At 41.6% G+C, this 21,814-nt stretch overlaps 1 protein-coding gene across 3 annotated transcripts in view; it reads left to right on the top strand.

The window, feature by feature from the left end:
• TSPAN5 (tetraspanin 5) overlaps positions 1-21,814 on the top strand; it is a 170,120-nt gene that overhangs the window by 2,337 nt on the left and 145,969 nt on the right. The window contains exon 1 of one of the 3 annotated variants that reach the window (XM_053923106.1): positions 10,646-10,670. The exons of the other annotated variants lie outside the window; for them this stretch is intronic. Within the exon in view, the coding sequence (XP_053779081.1) occupies positions 10,662-10,670 (9 nt within the window). The 5' untranslated portion in view covers positions 10,646-10,661. Of the gene's footprint in view, positions 1-10,645; positions 10,671-21,814 lie in introns of those variants that run through there. 3 annotated transcript variants of the gene reach the window in all.

Genomic DNA, 21,814 nt, shown 5'->3' with positions numbered 1-21,814 from the left:
CTTCCAAAAGTTGCACATTTTAGCTGCCAGGCAACAGAAAGCACCCAAGGACTTTCTCTGCAGCTTCATAGCAGGAGGTAGAAATAAAGGGATTTGGGCCTGTTTCCCTGACAGCTTGGTATAATTTTACAGAGTGCGCAGAGGCAAATTTACTGTTTTCTGTGGATTAGGTTGTAGCAAAACTTGTGGAATTGTAGATATCGTCAAGGAGTTGCAGAGTGCTTGCACAGAGTGTTCTAGAGTAGAGCCACATCTTACCTGATTTCGAAGGTCTTCATCCCTGGGGGGAGTTTTATGGGAAGCCTGAAAGCAGATGTAGGCTTTGGAACTAAATGCAATGCTCAAGGAAGAATTGTTACGTAGATGCCTTTCTTATAGGGGCCCTTCTTTTACTCAACTTTCAGTTCATCCATCCTCTTCTTTCTCTGCCTGAAGTTTTCCACTAAGATAGCTGCCCCCCCCCATACCTTTCCCATCCTGTTCTCTGCTTCAAAATTACCCCATATTTAAGCCTCCCAGTTTGTCAGTACCGTGGTCTCTGGTGGCGATCAGCAGGAAGGCAACCATGATATATAATGGAAGTAATTCAGACTAAGTGGTTAGTGACTGAAGAACTGGGGTCAGTAACTTGGCAGCCTGTGTCTGTAAAGTTGCACACCTGTGCCCTCTGCAGAGTCAAGGTTCTCCCTGTGACTTCCAGAAAGGACAGGCTTGGCACGGCTCCTACGGTTATGAAGAGGAGGCTGATAACAGAGAGCATGGTTTCCTAATCTTTCATGTTCACACTGTGAAATGCTAGAATAAACTTGAAATGCATTGAAGATACTAGGAGGTAAAATTCTGGTAAAATAAAAATTGAAAATATAGTAGCACCAGCACTAAGAGTTTGGTTCTTTTACTACTAAGTAGTTTGACTTCTTGCTACTCAGTTAACTGTCCCAAGCCTCAGTTTCTCAGCAGTTAAAATGAAGGAATTGGATGAGTTGTAAGGCTCTTTCTGGTTCTGAAAAAGAATGAATCTATTGAGTTCCAGTATGCTCAGGAAAAAAGTTCTAGTGATGGACCCTAATATATAATGAAAGTAGCATGTATTGGGATGTTTGTTAAATTATAGACCTTTTCTCTTACTTGTCTGAAGATCAATTTTATTATTTCATTTCTTCCTCAAAGATTCTGTCATTAAAAAATCTTTTAAAAATTTCTTCTTGTCTTCTTCATTTATTGGTATAGAATGCATGTTCCCCTGTGCCCACTGTGAGTCTCAAGTGTAGTCTTTTGAGTCATTAAATATATTTTTATTATTAGAGTTAGAGTTTCTTGTGTAAAATCTGATTCCTTTTATATAACAGTTGTAATGCTATTCCGAGTAACAAAGTCAACATCTTGTACAGATTCCTTTCACATTAGTTATCACAGGGTGGTGGGAAAAAATCTTATTATCCCTATTTTATATTGGAAGAACTCAAGCCAGAAGGGAATTGCTATTATTGAGGGTGTCACCATACTGTGACATTTCTCAGAAAACCCTGAGGCTGTCTAGGGGGGGGAAGGAGAGGGAGGGAAGAAAAAGGAAGTATTGTTTTACAGTTGCGTCTTTGGCGTTCTGCATCCACATCCCATCACCCACCATTGACAGATGTTTTGCTCTGGACCCTTTTGGATTCTGGCTACAATTCTGAGCTTTTCCTAGGCAAGTAAATGAGTTTAGTATTCTTGCTATCCGTTGCTCCATAACAAAAAGCCCCAAAACTTAGTGGTTTAAAACTGAACTTTATTGTTAGTATCTCACAGTTCTGTAATTTGACCAGGCTCATCTGGGCAGTTGGCCCTTGGGACCTCTCGCACGGTTGCAGTGAGATGTGGCCAGGGCTGGAAGTATCTGAAGACTCAGCTGGGGTGGAGTGCCTTGTGGAGAGCGCAGCCAGGGTCCTTGGCTGGAGTACCTACACATGGCTTCTTGTCTCTGAGATGGAAGAAGCTCCAGTCATTGAACACTATACCTGGAACTGGCCCACTGTTACTTTCATCTGTTTTGCTGATTAAACCATGTATTGGATCCTGCTCAATTTAAGAGGGTGAAGAAGGGATTCCATCTTTGATGGAAAGTTGTTTAGGTTGTATGGGTTGTGGCCGTCTTTAGAAAGTGCAGTCTGCTGTACTGAGCCTTAAATTCTTGTTTATAAGGGAACAGTAACATTATCTAATGTAGCTGTAGATCAAAGGATTCGATGAGAAAATATATTACCAAGCACAATGTCTCAATATTTAAAAGGTGAATATCATTATTTGTTATTATCTCTACATTTCATACTAATTCCATCATAGACTTTACAATTTCTTCTTCTTTTTTTTTAAATTTTATTCATTTTTAGAGAGGGGAGGGGAGGGAGAAAGAGAGGGAGAGAAACATCAATGTGTGGTGGCCTCTCCCTTACCCCCTGCTGGGGTCCTGGCCACAACCCAAGCATGTGCCCTAGACTGGGAATCAAACCGGCAGCCCTTTGGTTTGCAGGCCACCACTAAATCCACTGAGCCACACCAGCCAGGGCACAATTTCTAGAATACCTAAGCCCGGTGGTACATTGGCATCATTACTACAAGGTAAAATTGATACCCTTTGGATCAAAAGGAGATGAGGCTAATGGATTATGTAGATTTAATCATCACTTGTTAGAAAAAAGTCTCATGGATCAGTGGAAGCTTTGAATGGTTTGGAAGAACCAAGTGTTTCATTTTTCTCTTTTCTTTGCTATACAAGGATTAGCACAGCCTTGGATACTTGAGGCCAAATTCTCTTTGATGTGCTTGCAAATACTACATTATGTCTTCAAGTGGAGGTTTATCCTGGGTTGATGGCAGAATGTTGTACCTAATTTGTTTCCACAGGGCTTAAATTCAGAGAGGAGGGAGATTTAAGGAACCTTGGGGGGCATCAAGTAGGAAGCCTTATCTTATGATTCACTATAAATTTTAAGATGTTCTCGAATGATGATACATCAGCAGTTTATAAGGCATAATTTTTGCTTTAATTTGTTAGACATCTGTTAGCTCCGATGGCAACCATATGGAAGTCTAAACTGCCTTTTGAATTACAGGGAGATGGTAGGAGAAGGCTAAATATGGTTATGAAAGTGTCATATGGGAAAAGGTGTACAGACCTCAGTGGGGGAAGGAATTGAATACTTGCTTAGTCTGGTTGCTCACTCCTGGGTCAGTGAGAAGGCACCGAAGCATTCCTACTTGATGATATGCCTGGAAGACTGAAATGAAGCCAAGGGGAAAAGTTGGAAAACCAGATAATGTTCCACCCACCGTAACATTGCCAGCGTGAGCTCATTTAGATGGATCACTCTGTCTTAATATGGCCACAGTAATAGTTAGTCCCTGGGAGAAGGTGAAAACAACCTGTATTTGAACAGAGCTTGATAATTATGATGTCTTTCTTCTGTGCGTCTCAAAGCATCCAACAAGCTTATTATGACAGATGAAGAAACTGGGGTACAGAGATGTTAAGTGACTCTTGAGGTGCTGAAGAACATGTCAGGCTTCACTTTTGGAGTGTTAAGTCTCTTCCAGTAACTATAGCCCTAGCTTCTCCTTTTACACTTATTTTAGAAGATGCTGGCTATTTTAGAATCAAACATCAAGTTACTTACATCTGTTCATAATTGAAAAGTGATAAAGTTTTTGAGTATGCCTCAATTAACACCACCCACCAGCATAAAAATGTTAGGATGAAAATGTAGTTAAAGAAGATGATAGAAAAATAAACTATTATGTCATCTATTAAAAATTCATAAGAGAAAATTGGAGTATTAAAGACAATGCTCTTGAGTCACATGCTTCTTTCTGTTTTAATACCGAAGACTGTCTTAAAATTTCTACCTTCCAGATCGTCATATTTTGCGGGGTTACGAGGCCTCAACTGCAGGGACTGTGTCTCAGTCGTTGTCATGAGACCATATCTAGCACGTTGTCTGAAACACAGCCGATGTTTAATAAATGTTTGCTGAATGAAGAAATCATTATAAAACATATCATCTCCTCTAATTTCCTATTCAGTGAAGCATTTTCTCTTGAACATCCTGTCATCCCTTCTAAGGATGGATCTCTTTTTGGACCACTTTAATTGTTAGAGTTTCGTCTATCCTCAAACCAGATATAATCTATTTACTTGTAACTTCTTTTCTTGTTTTTTAAAATATTTTCTGTATTTATTTGTAGAGAGAAGGGAAGGGAAGGAGAAAGAGAGGGAGAGAATCATCAATGTGTGGTTGCTTCTCATGTGCCCCCTACTGGGGACCTGGCCCATGACCCAGGCATATGTCCTGACCTGGAATCGAACCCACGACCCTTTGGTTCGCAGTCCAGTCTCAATCCACTGAGCCTCACCAGCCAGGGCTGTTTTCCTGTAACTTCTGTCCTTCTAATTTACTGTTGTTGATTTTTAGTTTTTATTTTGAAATAATCTCACACCTATAGAAAAATTGCGAGTGGTACAATTTGGGTTTACCCAGAATCATTTGAGAGACAGTTGCCAGCGTGATGGCTATCACACCAACACTTCAGTGTCTGTTTTCTGTAAGCTAGGAGGTTTTCCCAGCTAGCCGCAGTACAGCCCTCACAGCCAGGAAATTACCTGTCGATACAGTACAGCCATCTAGTCCCTAGACCTCACTCAAGTCTCCCAGTTGTTCCAATTATGTTTTGTAAAGCAAAGGCATCCAGTTCAGAACACACTTCATATTAAGCCTTTTTAGTCTTTTTCAGCCCTTCACTGTCAGGATCTTGACACTTTTAAAAGATTATAAACCAGTTATTTGGTAGAAGGTCCCTTAATCTGGGCTTGTGTGCTGTTTCCTTCTTAGACTCAATCTGTGTGTCTTTGGCAGGAAAATTACAGAAGTGATGCTGTGGTCGTACCGTTGCTTCTCCTCAGGTGGCACTGATTTTTGTCTGTGCCACTACGGATGATGGTCACTTGATTAAGGTGTTGTCTGCCAAGCTTCTCCACCATAAAGTCAGTCTTTACTTTTTTTTTTGTAATTTTTGTAATTCTGTGGCAAGTTAATTTGAAACTATGTAAATAGCCCTTTCCTCGTCAAATTTTTGATCTATTTATTTATTTACATCAGTAAGAAATTAGGGTTTTCTTCCTTTCAGCGTGTTTTCATTACACGGTTACTCTTGTTACTTACTTTGATGTTCCATGTGGTCCAGGTTTGGCAGCGGAAGCAGTCTTTTCGGGCTGCCCCCGGTGCCCCTTAACTTCCAGCATTCTTTGAGTACTTCTTTGTTTTCTGGTAGAACAGCGTGTTTCAAACTCTTCTTGTAGTTTATCGTCATCTGCTATGTATCAGCCATTTCTCCAGGGAACCTTGCTTCCTTTGAGTGGAAAATGGTATTTAGAAGCCAAGAGCTGCTTGTTAAGCGTGCTCATTGCTGTGAGGCTATCACCAGCCCCGGGATCTCTCAGTAGACAGAACAATGGAATATGTGTATGTATATACACGTATGTACACATACACATTTACATCTTCACTTCTATATCTAGTTATACATTTTGGAAACTATAAGTTCACAGCGATACCTCAGATCCCTATCTGATACCACAGTGTATATTCTAGGGTTTTCCTTTTCCATATTCATAACTACCTTCTTCGACAGTGAGATTCCTGGCTCCCATCACCGATTTGGTAAAAGCTCCTGTGGGTAGCCAGCCTTCCCTTGCTGCCCCTGCCCCTCACGCGGCCGTCCTCCTCGCCTGCTGGTGCTCCAGCATGCCACGCCACAGCCCATACCCCAGTGTGATCACTCTTCTCACTCCGATCAGGCTGTGATAGCCTGCTCTGGACTTCCACATCCCTCCCAGTGCCACTCCCTGAGCAAAGGCCCATCATGCTTGGTCCCCAATAATGGCTTTAGGACTGAATTTTTCAGCAAGGAGAAGGGGAATGACCTAGGTTACATGTGTTTAATACAAAATAAGACTAATCTCTCTTTCCCATAGCCCTTTGTTTATTAAAAATAGCCATTATGTTATTCCTAAACATCCTGTTCTATATCTTTGAAAGCTCTTCCTCCATGTGTTTTCCATTCGTTGTTTCCACATTGTTATTTGCCCTGGTCATGGTACTCTGCCGGTGGTCCCATTTGGACACACTTCCATTAGTGTAGCAATCAGAATGGAACACATTCTTTTAAAAAATATATTTTTAAATTTATTGATTTTTAGAGAGAGCTGAAGGGACAGTGAAAGAAAGAGAGAGAGAAACATCAACTTGTTGTTTAGTTATGCATTCACTGGTTGGTTCTTCTCTGTGCCCTGACTGGGGATCGAACCCACACCCTTGGTGTATTGGTATGACACTCTAAGCCACTGAGCTACCTGGCCAGGGCATGGAACACATTCTTTACCTGCTGTTTCAGCCATCCAGAGAGCTGTGGGGTGTTAACTCTCCGACTCTCCCTTACATCTCCAGGCTGTGCTGGACCTGGAGGCAGAAGCCTCTGCTACTGCCTGATTTGTCTTTGAGTAACGTACTCTCACGAGTTAGTTCCTCAGTTGCCCACCTACAGTATGGGGCGAACAATTCTGATTGCTTGTAGAGTTGTTATCCAGTGAGCTCACGCTTGAGGAGGTGCTTTGTAAAAGGTGAACCTCTCAGTACGGATAGTAGTTATGAACCCAGGTGACACTGCACATGCTTTTCCCGGCAACCAGAGAACATTGGCGGCTCAAGTTGAATTTCTAGGGTAGTGAAACCTTCCCCTCTGTTTTCAGGTGAACTTCTGTTAAACCCATCTCCCTAAGCTGAGTGCTACTCAGAACCCTAATTCTCTCGTTAATTATTTGAATTTAGAACTACATATTTAAACATTTAGATGTCTTATTCTGGGTCAGTGGTTTTCAAGTTGTGCTACCAGCAGCCTCAGGCTTCCATGAGTGTGCAGGGGCCGGAGTGGGCGTGTCTGACCTCTCTGGCCCAGAAGAAGTCAGCCATTAGGTTTGATATTCTGGGGTACCATGAGGGATTTTGCTTGAAGAAGAAAAGGGGGTCTACAGCTCAAACAAACAATTGAAAACCACCCTTGTAACCTTCAGATGGTTTTTAATCTTGATGGTCAGGCATGTTTTAAAAAACCCTATTTCTGGTGTGGATTTCTCTCCTCTGCATAGGAAGTGTCTCACTGACTAGGGCTGCCTCCTGTAGGATTAGTCGATATTTCACCCCTCTATAGATATGGCAGCATATACAGTAAGTTGTTCGTCAGGAAATTTCATTCTTCCTAGCAGGGTCCTGGTATTCGTGGTTTTTGTTTTTTAAATCCTGGCAGGTGATTCTGATGCTCAGCTGAGGTTGAGTAGCTCTGGCTTGCTTTTCTGGGTGAGCTGTGGCGTCTCCCGTGGCTCTCTGGGGGGGACACTTGGGGGATTGGGGGTGGGTGGTGTAGAGTTCTGACCAAAGGGTGGCTGATTTCACCGGCACGTGAAGCTAGTGTTCCTTGCTTATGAGAAGAAAAATAATGTGGCCCACTTTATCCCTTGTGGAATTTTTTAATAATCCAAAAATGCCAGTTTATTTTTAAACCTGAAGGCAAACTTGGAAACAAAATGAGAAAATCTGTGAAAGAGAACCACCTGAGCTGCAATTAGTACGCTAAAAATTAGCGTCAGATAGGGATCGAAGCTATCCAACAGGAACAAGGAAGAAATAGGCAGTTTGGTTTTTTGGACTTGCCGCCCTGCACACTTCAGCGCAGTGGACCGGGTCTAAGCACAGATGCAGGGCAGCTGGCTGTTCTTCCGACAGAAACCAGCCTCCCTGCCCAAGGTGCTCCGCTTTGTAGCCCTTTTCCCCGGGGCTTCCTGGGCCCCCAGCCTCCGTACCCTTGCCCTGGGCTGGAGGAAAGGGGTGCTTTCTGCACCTCCACAGCGGTTACATTGACTTCACTGCGCTGTAACGGCGCCGTGGGGACATTTCTTCCCACACGTGGAATTTTGCAGCACTGTCACCGAGAGCTGACAGTAAAGCAACTACAGGAGACCCAGCCCTGATACCTGTCGGCTTTCTTTAGAAAGAAAAGTTTCAGTGTAGAGTATTCAGTATATGTATAATGAATTTTCCCATTATTTTCTTGACGTCTTCCTTTCCCTTACCCCCTTAAAAAGTAAACTAGGTGTTTGACTAAGACTGGACCCCTAAAGTAAAACAGTTTGTCTTGAAGGAAATACAATTTTGAATAAAAATTTAAATTATCTCTCTGCGATGTTGTAGTGGGACATGGTCATCATCACTCCTAAAAACCCCAAATAAACCCCAAATGGCGTACCAACCCTGTGGTTAGCACTGTGATATTATCTGTATGTATTGGGTGGGCCAAAGAGTCTGTTATGTTTTTTCAATAAAATAAAAGACACACTTTTCATTTTCACCAGTAACTTTATTGATTTGGATATTTTGAGTATGTCAGCTCTCTCCCGCTATTGGCTTCTAGTGGGTAGAGGCTGGGGCTGCTGCTAAACACCTTCCAGTGCATCAGACAGCCCCACAGCAAAGATTTGGCCAAAATGTCAGTAGTACCAAGAAACTTCGCAAACCACTTTTGACACATTGGATCAGTCACGGCACCTTCTCCATACACTGCTCAAATCTTTTCTTTGCGTTTCAGTTGCATTTTTACTTTCTTGAAATAATAAAGCATAACATGCCGAAAATGTTGTATATTTTCTTCCATCTTCAATATTACAATGGCTGCACAAAAATTCCCTAATTATGACACGTTTTTTTAAAAAAATGCATGTTGATATGACAGCTGTCACAATACAATCTAACAAAATTGTTTCGAATGACGCTAAAGACAAAAGTACGAGCCATTGTATGGAAAAAACGTAACGGACTTTTTGGCCAACCCAGTACATACAGGTTTATTAATTATGAAATGCAATGTATAATTTTTAAGTAATGCCCTTACCAACCACAGTAACAAAATAGTGTCTGGAAACGGATGACAGAACATGCTGGCTCCCCTCACTGAAAATCACAGTGACATTCTAGAGGTCTTCCAGCTCCTAGTCACAATTTAGGTAAGTATTACAAGGCAAAGGGCTCTTCTTACTTGTTGGAATTTTTTTCTAAATTATACTTGGCACTAAGGCTCAAATTTCCAAAAATCTGGAGGGAACAGCTGGTGCTCTAAAAAATATTCAAGCCAACTATTTTAATGCTTTTCACTTAATTAGGTAGTCCTAATAAAAGGAATACTCGACTGAAGCATTGCTCAAAGTATGATGTTTTGCTTCCAACAAAAATTTCCCCCAACCATTAACAGTTCCCCTGAAGCAGCCTTAAAACTTAATTCTGCCAAGTAAGTACTGTAGTTCTAATCACCGTTGAAGCATTTAATGCCCAAACCTTGATTTCCTGTTTTAAGGTATCGTTCAATCAGTGTGGCCCCGCTCCTTAACTGATGAAGACTGCATAGTCATTGGGTTTTCAGGAAAATGCTTTGTAGAGCACAGTGTTAGAGAACGAGAAAAGTCTCCTCCCGACGTGGGCATCCTAGAGCCTCCTGTGCGAGGCAGGTGGGGGGAAGGAGTTTGGACACTAAGTATATGAGTTTTTACCCAGCTTCTTCCCCAGGCTTTTGACCTTAGACAGGTTCCTTACTTTGCAGTTTGTCTCTTCCTCCTCTGCATAGTGCCCTTCTTAGCTTAGTGTTAATGTTATTAATAGTAGTATTAAGGCCTAAACACTACCTTGAGTCGTGAGTATTGGAGGAATTAATATGTATAAACTGCTTGGAATAAGCAAGATGTATTAGCAATTATTATTCTATTTTCCTCAACACCCATAATTGCTTTTGGCTGTTTTTCTTAATTTCTTTCAGAACCATTAAAATAATCTTACATTGTCACATATATTGTTTGTTCTCTTTAATGTTCTGCCTACAGAAGTACATTCTCAAGATAACTAAAGGGAAGAAAGATCTAACAAATGTTCACAATGTTCTTTTCATTGAAATGAATGGCATGTAATTCTTATCGTGGATACCAGACTCTGAGTTTGTCTATTCTTGTTAATTTTCCCATTTTTCTTTACCCAGTTAGACTCATTCTTCATTTTCTTTGCAAAACCAAACTGTCTTATGTTAGTGTTTGGTACTAGGAAGTTGAGTTTTGGCCAAGCACCTGGGGGGAAATGGAAACATTTTGTTAAATCTGGATATTCTGGAATTATCTAGAGGGCTGTAACTGTATTTTTTTTTTTTTAGCTTTTGTGGAATCACAAGTCCTGAGGATTTTGGTTATTGTTTTACTTCGTGTACTTCAGACAAATTCCTTAGGTTTCGAAGGCAATCATTAAATCAGTGATACAGATACCCCATTTCTCCCTGTGTGTCCTTCCAGTTGATGCACAGCCAGGATTTCGGCTGAACTACCTGGATCATTGACTAAATGAGTCACCCATCTTGGTGGCTGAGCAGCTGCCTGGCGTCTCCTCTGGGGCATTAGTGGGACGCCTAGACAGCTGTGATATTTTGCCTCTAGCACTATCACCTGAAGCAGAAGACCCAGGCTGTCCTATTTCTGAGCATAGGGAGTAACTGCACTCAGCCCTGGGAGAAAAAGCCAGGACAAGGGCCTGGTCACCATTCTCATGGAGCAGGTATGCAGAAAACCCCAGCCCTCGAAGGTGGGAGAGGAGGGACAAAGGAGAGGGCTAAGTAGAATTTTACTATAGTATCCACTGGTGAAAAGAATGATCTATGTAGCATGACAGGATATTTTAGGAGTGTATTTAAAGTGATTTTAGCTTACCCATCACACCCCCAGCACTCCTGGTTTAGATTCACTCATTGATCTCACAATCCATTGATGGTTTGAGCTCCCCGTCGGGAAAGCACAAAATGCTCTCTGTCCTGACCTCCACCTGGTTCCCGAGAATGTTGAGGAGAGCCGCCTGATCTGTAGCTGTGCATCTCAGACCTCGGTCATTTGCAAACTGCCTGCATGGTTTTGGATAAACTCTTGGGCCATCCCAGTGTTTCTCGGATTTCAATGGGCATACAATGCACACCGGGATCTTGTTTAAGAAGCAGATTCTGACTGAACAGGTATCAGAGGGGCCAAAGATCTTGCACTTTAACAAGCTCCCAGCTGAGGCGGAAGCTGCTGGTCCACTGATCTCATTTTGAGCTGCAAAGATCTAGATCATTTCAAACTAATTTTCTTTTAAATTGACTCCGTTTTAAAGGTTACATGTATTTCTTTCAAAAGGAAACTTGAAAAATATTACTCTTCCAATGCATACAATGACAATAATATGGCCTATTAACTTCTAGGCAGCTCCGGGTGCCTGCTGGCAGGCCTGAGTCAGGCCGATTTTCCTTTGTCACCGCGGAGGCTAACAAGTGCGCCGAGTTCGACATCCTGGCATCACGTGGAGACTTTCTCCTTGACTAGACCAGAGGATTAAAAGAGCAGAACAGGAGATGACTTCCTTATTCAAAGTTACTTAATGCTGTATTCTAAAACTGTCTCTTCTGGCACCCCAGGTCACCAGGGAGTCACACTTTGGGGAACACTACTTTCAGGTAGTTCACAGGAAGGCATGCAGTTATAAGCTGAAACCTGTTAGTGAGATGGATGAATCTCTAGAAGTAAAGTGGGCGGGGGTATGTGTTGAAATTTTTGCCTACTCCAGGTTCTGCTTCTTATCACTGAAAAAAGAGGGCCATCCCCCATTTCTGAACTGTTGCCCACCCCAGGCCCAGTGAGTAGCTAGCAACATCTTAGGTATAAAAATGAAAATACTTTGGAAAATTATATCTCAGGCTACATACAGGAAGTCAACCTTAAAGACGTAGGAAATTTGTCTCAGTGACTTTTGTTCTCTGCTCCTCTCCTCTTTCTTCAGGTTACTATTGATTACGTTAAATTTTGGAATGAGTCCATTTATTTGATGCATTTTTAAGAATAGGACACTTACTCTTTTCTATTGTAAAAAACAATTCAGCAACATCCATACACCTTTTTTTGGAGAAGAAATTCACCACAGTTCTAGTAATTCTTTTGGTTCAATTGTAGTAAAAGTGGAGACTCTTAGACAAATGCTCTGAGAGCTGTGAACAAATACCCTAAAACAAACAACCAAAATTATTTTGTAGAGTTTAGCAAACCTGAGTTACTTAAGTTTGTAAACAAAAAATGTGCTTTCTTTCCCATCATTACCTTTAGCATTTCTTCTGACTTTACCAGCATGTTCCCCTCAAGATAACATTTAAGACTGTTTTCAACATACAGAATAAATACCTTGTGAATAAATATGTATTTCACACAACCAAAAAAAAAAATCAGTAAGTCTGCTTTAGTCAGTTGAGAGAAACCCTGTACTTCTGAAGGAGTTACAGTGTTAAGTAACTGAAAAACAACAACTCACAAAACCTGACTCCTAACTCAGTGTTTTTCAACATGACCTTTATGTGGACCAAAAAATGTAGTTGAGATCTTTCTGAGCATGTTTTATTGTTGGTGCCTCCATCTGTGTCATGTGAGAAATGCTACTTGGTATTTTATTAAATCTCATAACTGGAATCCTAATGAAAATAGTGTTTCTTTGATACCTGTTCTTTTAGGTTCATCTATTGGTTTTTGGAAGAATAAATTGAATGAAGAGATGGTTAGATGATACAGTTATATGTGGCATTTTCACTTTTTATCCTGAGTCTGTAAGATTTAATAATGCCTAATGTCTTTGCTGTATGCTTTGAGAATTTTAAAGTTGCTTTCAGGTGATGATTTAAAACTATTACATAAAAGGTACAAAAATAGTGTTTTACTCATCTTTTTAAAATATGCAGAATCGGTATTTTAGAAATGAAAGAATTAGGGGTCACTAAAAAGAGGATTGAAATATCTTTCCTATTTTGTGGAATACATATATGTTCCATTTAAATATTGATGTATATCCTTTGATTTTTAAAATATGTATTATCAGTATATAGTCTTCATGCATGTTATGTATTCATCTATATCTTTGGAATCCTTTTTGTTAAGGAGATAATGTGCTCTTTGGAGAAACAAAAGCTACCTAGATGATCGTATGACCTCTAAAAATTATCATTTGCATAAAAGGCTAAAATTTCATTATCACTGTACATACTGCTATAATTATGCAAACTAAATGAAATTTTCTTTTACATTAAAAATAAAAACCCAGATCAGTTTTAGATACTAAGCCACAAGCAGAAAAATAGACTATTATTGTATTTTTTGTTCTTAGATGAAGATTGGAAAATAAACTTTTTGAACAGTGAAATTAGTACATTTTAGCTGGGGGCACTAAGGTGTCATTAATTATTGCTAAGAAACTTTCGAGTACAGTTTTTAAATTTTAAGCTCCCTTCCTATTGAATTTTCCTCTTTTCATTTCTCTTCTTTCTGTGATTTTAATTCCAAATTGAGAAGAGAGGGCCTTTTGCTTTTAGGAAAGCTATCTCTCTTTCTCACTTTCTGAAAGGTTAACCAGCAGGTTGGAATTATTTTCAGCAGGAATGCAAAAACTTAATTCCACGCTCTTGTGGGTCATTTTAGTGCCCACTTATTGGAACTATCTTTTAATTGGTTTTTTGCCATCCTGATTATATAATCTTAGAATTTATATGTTAAAAGGGACCTTAAAAATTACTTAGCCCTCTAGTTTTTACCTTTCTTCCCACTTCCCCTCTTTCACCACCCCCCAGTCTGCTTTCTCCCTCCAAACAAAATTCTACAGAGAACTCCCGGTTTGTAAAGCAGGGAACAGCTGCTATCCTGGGAGCTCAGTGGGCTCAGCCATTCTCGCCCGGCCTCGCTGCGTGGGGAGAGTGTGTGGAGGGGACAATGGGAGAGAAGGCATCTGTTTACCATTTATGCACTAAACTGGGATGAAGTTGCATTGGGCCTGTACTGTCTGTAGGCTGTGTGCCTGCCAGTTGCCCGCGTTTCCAGGACCTAGCGCTTTGGCGCCTTAGCAAAACTGCTAAGCAGTTTTGGTGCAGTCAATTTGATTAACATCAACCTTGTCTATGTCGAGTAAGTATTCAGGTTATTTATTATGTATTACTCTCGTGCTTTGGAATGAGCAGGCTCAAAAACTGCTTTATATGGATTCCATATGTGGCTTTTAAGTTAGCAGAAACACACAGGATTCCAATTAATTTGCACATAAAGTTGCATATTGAGTAGATTAAACTTGATGGCATAGATATTATTTGAAATTCTTTGTCATTTCTAATATTGTTCATATTTCACTTAAACAAGCTATTAGGTGTTTGAAGATTCTGTGGTGATGAACTTAATTTATGAATTCACATATGTTGTATTTGTTTTTTTATTACTGAATGTGAACACTGAAAGGAATTAATTACTGAAAGGAATGAAATTTTTTTCCTTTTTAAAATTATATTTTACTGATTATGCTATTATAGTTGTCTTGTTTTTTTCCCCCTTTGCTCCCCTCTACCCAGCACCCCTCAATCCTTCAGACAGTCCCTCCACCATTGTTCATGTCCATGGGTCAACATGTAAGTTCTTTGGCTACTCCATTCCCTACACTGTACTTTATATCCCCATGGCTTTTCTTTAACTACCTATTTGTACTTCCTGATCCCCTCACCTCTTCACCCGTTCCCCCACACTCCTCTCCCCTTTGACATCCATTAAAATGGTCTCTATATCCACAATTCTGTCTCTGTTCTTGTTTGCTTTGTTTTTTAGATTCAATTGTTGATAGATATGTATTTTTTGTCCCTTTGTTGCTCATAGTTTTGATCTTCTTATTCCTATATAAGTCCCTCTAACATTTCATATAACAATGGGTTGGTGATGATGAATTCCTTTAGTTTTTTCTTGTCTGGGAAGCTCTTTCTCTGCCCTTCAATTATGAATGATAGCTTTGCAGGGTAGAGCAGTCTTGGCTATAGGTCCCTGCTCTTCATGACTTTGAATATTTCTTGTCAACCCTGTCTAGCCTGCAAAGTTTCTTTTGAGAAATCAGCTGACAGTTTTATGGGAGCTCCTACATAGGTAACTCTCTGCTTTTCTCTTGCTGCTTTTAAGATTCCCTCTTTATCTTTAACCTTTGGCATTTTAATTATGATGTGTCTTGGAGGGGGCCTCTTTGCATCCATCTTGTTTGGGACTCTCTGTACTTCCTAGACTTGCATGCCTATTTCCTTCTCCAAATTAGGGAAGTTTTGTTTCATTATTTTCTCAAATAGGTTTCCAATTTCGTATTCTTTCTCTTCTCCTTCTGGCACCCCTAAGATGTGAATGTTGGACCTCTTGAAGTTGTCCCAGAGGCTGCTTATGCTATCATTTTTTTTGGATTTTCTTTTCTTGTTGTTGTTTTGATTGTTTTTTTGCTTCTTTATGTTCCAAATCATTGATTTGATTCTCGGCTTCATCCACTCCGCTGTTGTTTCCCTATACGTTGTTCTTTATTTCAATTTGTGTATCCTTTGTTTCTGACTGGATCTTGTTTATGCTGCTGAGGTCCTCACTACGTTCCTTGAGCATCCTTATAACCAGTGTTTTGAACTCTGCATCTGATAAATTGCTTATCTTCATTTTGTTTAGCTCTTTTTCTGGAGTTTTGATCTGTTCTTTCATTTGGGCCATGTTTCTTTGTTTCCTTGTTTTGGCAGCCTCCCTGTGTTTGTTTCTATGTATTAGGTAGAGTTGCTTTGACTCCCTGTCTTGGTAGTGTGGCCTAATGTAGTCAGTGTCCTGTAGGGGCCAGTGGCACAGCCTCCCCTATCACCCAAGCTGGGTACTCAAGGTGTGCCCTTCGTGTGGGTACACCTCTTGTAGTTGAACCTTGGTTGCTGTTGGCAGATCAATGGGAGGGATTTACCCAGGCCAGTCAGATGCAAGGATTGGCTGTGACCACTTACCGTCAACCTCCACCCTCTGTGGAGGATCAACTGTGCAGTGGTAGGGTGCTGGCACTCCAGCGTGGTGTATAGTTGTTCACTGGGTGTGCCGGTTCTTGGATTTCCCAGGTGGTACAGGCCAAGGTCAGCCCCCACCTGTGTTCTGCTTGGGGCCACCCTGCATGAGCCATAAAGCAATCTGAGATGGCTGCTACTTCTGCTGGGCTTAGAGATTCCCCAGGAGAAGCCAAATTGTGAATCTAGGCTGGCTGCTGCTAGTGCCAGGCCTGGGGCCAGCTGTTGTTTGAGCGTATTTAGGAAGTTGTGAAGCAGGAGCCAAGACTAGCCATTCATATGTAAAAGCAGCTTGGATGGACCTGTAAGTTGGGTGGGGCAGAGTCTCTGGGGATCTCCAAGGCAGGTCATACAGTGTTACCCAGGTTGATGGAGTTTCAGAATGAGACCAGCTTGCTGGCTTTGTTGGGGGAGGGTTTGGAAAAGGGACAATGACCTCTGCTCACCTTGATGCCAGGCACCTCAGGTTCTCCCCGTATGCCACTGGTGCCTTTGAAGCTGCTAACCCAGTGCTGGAGTTCAGAGGGAGTGAGTCTGAGTAGGTGAGTCCATGTGTGGGTTCTTTAAGAAGAACTGCTTGAGGATTCAGCAGTTTCTTCCCTCTACTCTGTTCTTGCAGGTTTTTTACAGCTAGAAGTGGGGACTTATATTTCTGGCACTGAAACCCTGGGCTGGAGGGCCTGGTTTGGGGCTGGGATTCCTCGCCCCTGATATATCCCTCCTGAATTTTTATCCACATGTGGGTGAGGGACTATCCCATTCTGTGTCCACGCCCCTCCTACTGGTCGGAATGGATGTGGTTTCTTTAATTCCGTAGTTGTCAGACTTCCATTCAACTCGATTTCTGATGGTTCTGAGTGATGGTTGTTCTACAGTTTAGTTGTAATTTTGATGTGGTTGTGCGAAGAGGCGAGCCATGTCTGCCTATGCTGCCATTTTGACCGGGAGTCCCCATGGTATTAATTTTGTTGTTTGTTTTGCACTGGTGAGCTCCAGGTAGGACAAGGTGATTTTCTTAAAAGAGGGGGACGTTTACTCTTATTTATAACCTTTTCTGCCTCCCCTTCCCCAAACTATGCATAGAATGTTGTAACATGTAAGATGGTGATTAAGAAACTACATGGGGTCAGATATTGGCCTTGATACTTCTAAGCTATGTAACCATGAAGAATTACTTCATCATTCTGAACTGATCTTTTTCGGCACAAAATGGGTAATGGTAGTGCCTTACCTCTAGGAAAATTGTAACGACTCAGTGAAATGATGCACATACAACTCTGAGCATGGGGCCCGAGAGGGTGAGTGCTCAGTGGATGCTGGTATTGTAATCATGCGTGGGATGGATGATGCTCAGCACAGATGCAGGCCTTTGGTTCATCATCACCCAGGAAAGGTGTTCAGGAACCTCAACTTTGCATGTCAGGGAAGTGCACTCTGTATGACAGACCTTTTCCCTCATGCCAACCTTTGTTTCCTGTTCTCCTTTACTCACTGGGGGAGACTGTATTTCCATGCTTTCCTTTGGTAACTGGATCTAGATGAGAATTTTCTAGCCAGGGCAGCTGCTCCATTCCTCTCTCTTTTGGACCTTAACTTTCTCTCATGGTGAGCTGCAGCTGTCCACCATGCCCTCCCCTGGCATGACCTGACCAGACCTCTGTTTCCCTATCACAAATGCCAACATATCTCATGTCCTGCCTAGAGGGTCATTTCGTGGTTGCTGCTGCTGTTGTTGTAATGGTAGTACATGTAGAACATTACAGTTCCAATAATACAAATACCCCCAGAAAAATATTTAAAATATAGTAGATATCCAATAATTATTGAAATACGTTAGTTGAAGCTAAAGTTATTTTCTTAACATAGGAACAAAATCACCATCCATTTAGGCCCCTCTACAAAAATTTGTTGTGCACAAGTAGGTATGTTTATGATGTTTAATTTATTAATGTGCAATTTATTCTGTGATAATTACAGATTTTCTAATTGAATTTATATTTACATGCTTGTTTATGGGCTGTTGAACTTTAAACAGTCCAGACATTTAAATTGTTTTTCAGTATATGGGAAGTAAAAAATATAAGTTTGAAAAATTGCCGACCTCATAATAGAAGCTGCCTCCTTCTCTAAAGTACCTTTCAGAGTGTAAGCATTTGCCAAGTGGAACTTTTCCTCATTGTTTTTCATTTTCTGACATCATAAGTGGCTTCTCTTCCTTTAACTCTATGGATGAAGATTTCTGGAACTAAAGTGTTGCCCAGGTTGAGACCAGCTTCTGTCCAGTCCACTATCAGTTTATTATTATTTTTTTAATTAAAAAAAATACATTTCCAAACAAAGATAAATTTCCAGGGGGAGGGGGTGAAACAGAAACAAGGAGGAGATGCAAAGGCTGTGCGGGGCCGTTGTATTGGGGGGAGAAAAGCTGGGGGGATCCCACGCTGTGCTGTTGGACTGAACAATTAAATTATAGGTGTTTGAAAGTACCCTTCCAATGAGGGGCATATGCTGCTGCTTTACAGTTCATGCCATGAAGACTGGCGGGGATTCACGTGGAGCAGCAGTTGCTGGGACCATGCGCCCTGTAAGGGTTTTCATCTCAGTGTAGCAATACACACAGGTGCTGGGAGACACTCCTTCACAGGTCTCTTGTGTTGTTTTATGTCTCTTGCTGGGTGTGCCAAGAATGCTCTTTACTGGGCCATTTCTTAGGGTTATGTTTGCAATGAGCAACCTTGAAGGATGAGATGATGTATCTCTTGGGAACAAAGAGCAATTTCACTGCTTAGTATAAAGCAGCAGGTTTGCTAAGCACAGGTTTCTGAGCTATGATGTGAACATAAGCAGCACGTGCAGCTTCCATCTGGGGCCCTTAACGCCAACCCCGGTAGAATTCGGTGTCCAGGAGAACTGACACAAACATGATGCTTATGTTGCCTGCTGTGCTATGAATGAATAATGAAGTTCCTTGTCTCTGACCCAGCAGTCTTGTGTCTTCTGCCAGCTTCTATGAATGCAGACATACCTCAGAGGTATTACGGGCTTCGTTCTAGACCACCACAATAAAGCAAGGTGCGCAATAAAGTGAGTCATAACTTTTTGCTGGTAGAGCGTGCCTTGCCTTCAATTTGTAAAACACGTGATGTCTGTGAGGTGCAGTAAAGCGAAGCACAATAAATCGAAGTATGCCTGTAGTAACAGGTTAATTTATTACCTCATAGGTAGGTTAAGCAAATCAAGGCCAGACACAGGTGTACTGTGTAAAAGTTCAGTACACAGCCAGTTAAATATGTTCAGATGTGTCCTATTTAGAACATAATCACCTGGGTCTAACCTGCAAATAGTGGGGTTAAGAAGGTGGTAGTGGGTGGCTCCGTAGAGTTTCTCAGGTTCTTGAGACCGAATGAGGGCTTCTGAGGCCCTTCGTCTCTGTGGCACTGACTGACCAGGGCTTCTCCAGGGAACCAGTGCATCTTTGCCAAGAATTGTGAATCTTGAGTTAGAGGCAAGGTGTAAAGCTGACACATGTGAGTGGTTGATTTGGAGAGTGCAGAACAAGAGATTTCAAGATTTGGGGTGGCGGTGGGAGGACAGCGCAGAAGGTTAGGAGCCTAGGCAGCCCCTGGTGTGCGTAGATGGGACAGGATACAGAGATTGCCAGACACCTGGCTCTGAAAGAACAGAGGTGGGGAAGTGCAGGCCAAGGCAGTGGGCCAGAGCTAAGGAGGGGCAGGAAGAGCCCTCCTCAGAAACAACCTGGCTCTGTTGCAGTTGGACTAGGGAAGAGAATTTGTTTGCATTTTGATATTTGCAGAATGAATTTGTTTTCAAGCAATCAGTTAACCAACATTTTGGAAAATGACACTGAGATAACCTCCAAGCCGGTTTAGGCAATTTAGAGAAGCATTTATAATTAACAGCCGTGCCACTGATGAAAGCCAAGTAAGAACGTTTGTTCTGAACAATACTTTCTTTTTGTTTTTTCTTTGCAATGTATCTGTAAAAGTGTATGTACCTGTTATCTGCAATACGTATTTGCTCCTTCCCCCATCAAAAGAATAATGTCTTAGTGGTAATTACGCTTGACATTAAGATTCTAGGTGGAATTCTAGATGGAGAGAGGACTCTCAGAGCTCACATATACAAGATGTTGAAACCCCACTCCCGTTGTTTCCAACATGAATCTTATTGGCATTTAGTCAAAACCAAATTCTAAATAGTGTTTTTCATTTGTTTAATAATATGTGAAAGTTATTCACTGCCTTCAGCCATTAATTTAGATCCATGGTGACTTCTGGAATCTAGCGATTCATGGCTTAAGTAAAAAAAAATGGTCAGGAAGTGGATTTTAATCGGGCAATATCTGAGGGAGTGACCCTCTCTCCCTAAGGGCCACCACTGCATATAGCCACCTAGGCTTGTGAACCACACAACTCCTGGGGGTGTGCCGATGCTCCCTGGAGAGGTGCAGTGTGGCGGCAGCTGTGTGTGCACTGGGCAGGTATCTGAAGGTTTAAGTATGTGGCATATAAAACGGGCGATCCTTCTAAGTGGTGTGATAAGTACCCTCGAGGAGGAACCTGGTGGCAGTGAAGATGGTGAAGTTGTGGGCTGGGAGCTCCCTGCCAGGGGAGAGCATTTCTCAGTCTGACAAGGACTGCTCAGGTGCCTGGGAACCTTGCAGGCGGGGCCAAGAAACCTCCGTCCAGGGTACACTCTTCGTTGGGCCCGAGGAGTCCAAAAGACCTGCAGTTGCCTACCATCTGTTATTGTGCCCTTGAAGTCAAGTAAGCCTTTGTTTCGCTTATGTTAATGGATGAATAAACTTGATTACTTATGTTGAAAATAATTAACCCTCATTTTGTAAATAATTGTCTGCAGTTGCCATTGACTCTTGAAACCAGTATATTTGTTATCAAAATGAAGACATTGCCAACCAAATTTTGTCAGTTTCTTAATACGGTTAATTTACTTTCTTTTATATATGTGAAGTGTTAGGTAGTTTAAATGCACATATTAATAGAGATCATTTTTATATGGTAGGTTATTTTAATGCATACCTCTGCAAGTAATTTTAGGAAATAAAGGCCAATTATTAACATTCAAACTTTTATTCACCATTCTGAAGGCAATCTCATATAACACTTAAATTTTTGCAGGGTGGATTTAGGGCTTAGGTGGTTACAGAGGGCTTGGGAGTGGAATTCTGTCCCACTACATAGAGACACTAGTGTTGCCTTCTACAACAGCTTAGTTTGCTTTACCATTTGAATTTTGATACATGTAGCACATGGTAAACTTCTGTCCTTATAGCTAGGCAGAATTACCAGCCCCAGGTATGTTCCTTATTTTCTTCCTGGGTGAGCTGACAACCTTCAAGAAGCCTGGACAACCTGTACATCACTCTCATACCTTCTTCCCTGAGCAGGAGCAGAAGTAGCTATGATTGGTGTAATAGGATTTTGAATAGTAGGAGACAGTGAGGCTTGATATCTGTAACGCAGGAGCTCCAAGCCGTAGACCTGCTTGAGAGTTTGTGATATTCCAAAAACACCACGCAGAGGACCAGCAGATGTGGACATGTCATTTATTACTCACATTACAGGGGAGGGCACTGGTGGTGGCTAGTTTAAATGCACAGATTCATAGATCATTTTTATATGGAAAGTTATTTCAATGCATACCTCTGCAAGTAATGCAGAGGTGGACCACCTATATATCACGAGGGCACTGATGGTGACCTAGAACAGCCTTGCCTCGCCTCCAGCCTGGGTGGCTACTTACAGGTTTAGGGAGGGAGCAGTGGCAGCAGGGAGGGAGC

Source organism: Desmodus rotundus, chromosome 4 (assembly GCF_022682495.2).
Source record: "Desmodus rotundus isolate HL8 chromosome 4, HLdesRot8A.1, whole genome shotgun sequence".
Classification (NCBI taxonomy): domain Eukaryota; kingdom Metazoa; phylum Chordata; class Mammalia; order Chiroptera; family Phyllostomidae; genus Desmodus; species Desmodus rotundus.
Note: the sequence above shows the minus strand (reverse complement) of the source record. Positions and strands in the feature narration are given on the sequence as shown.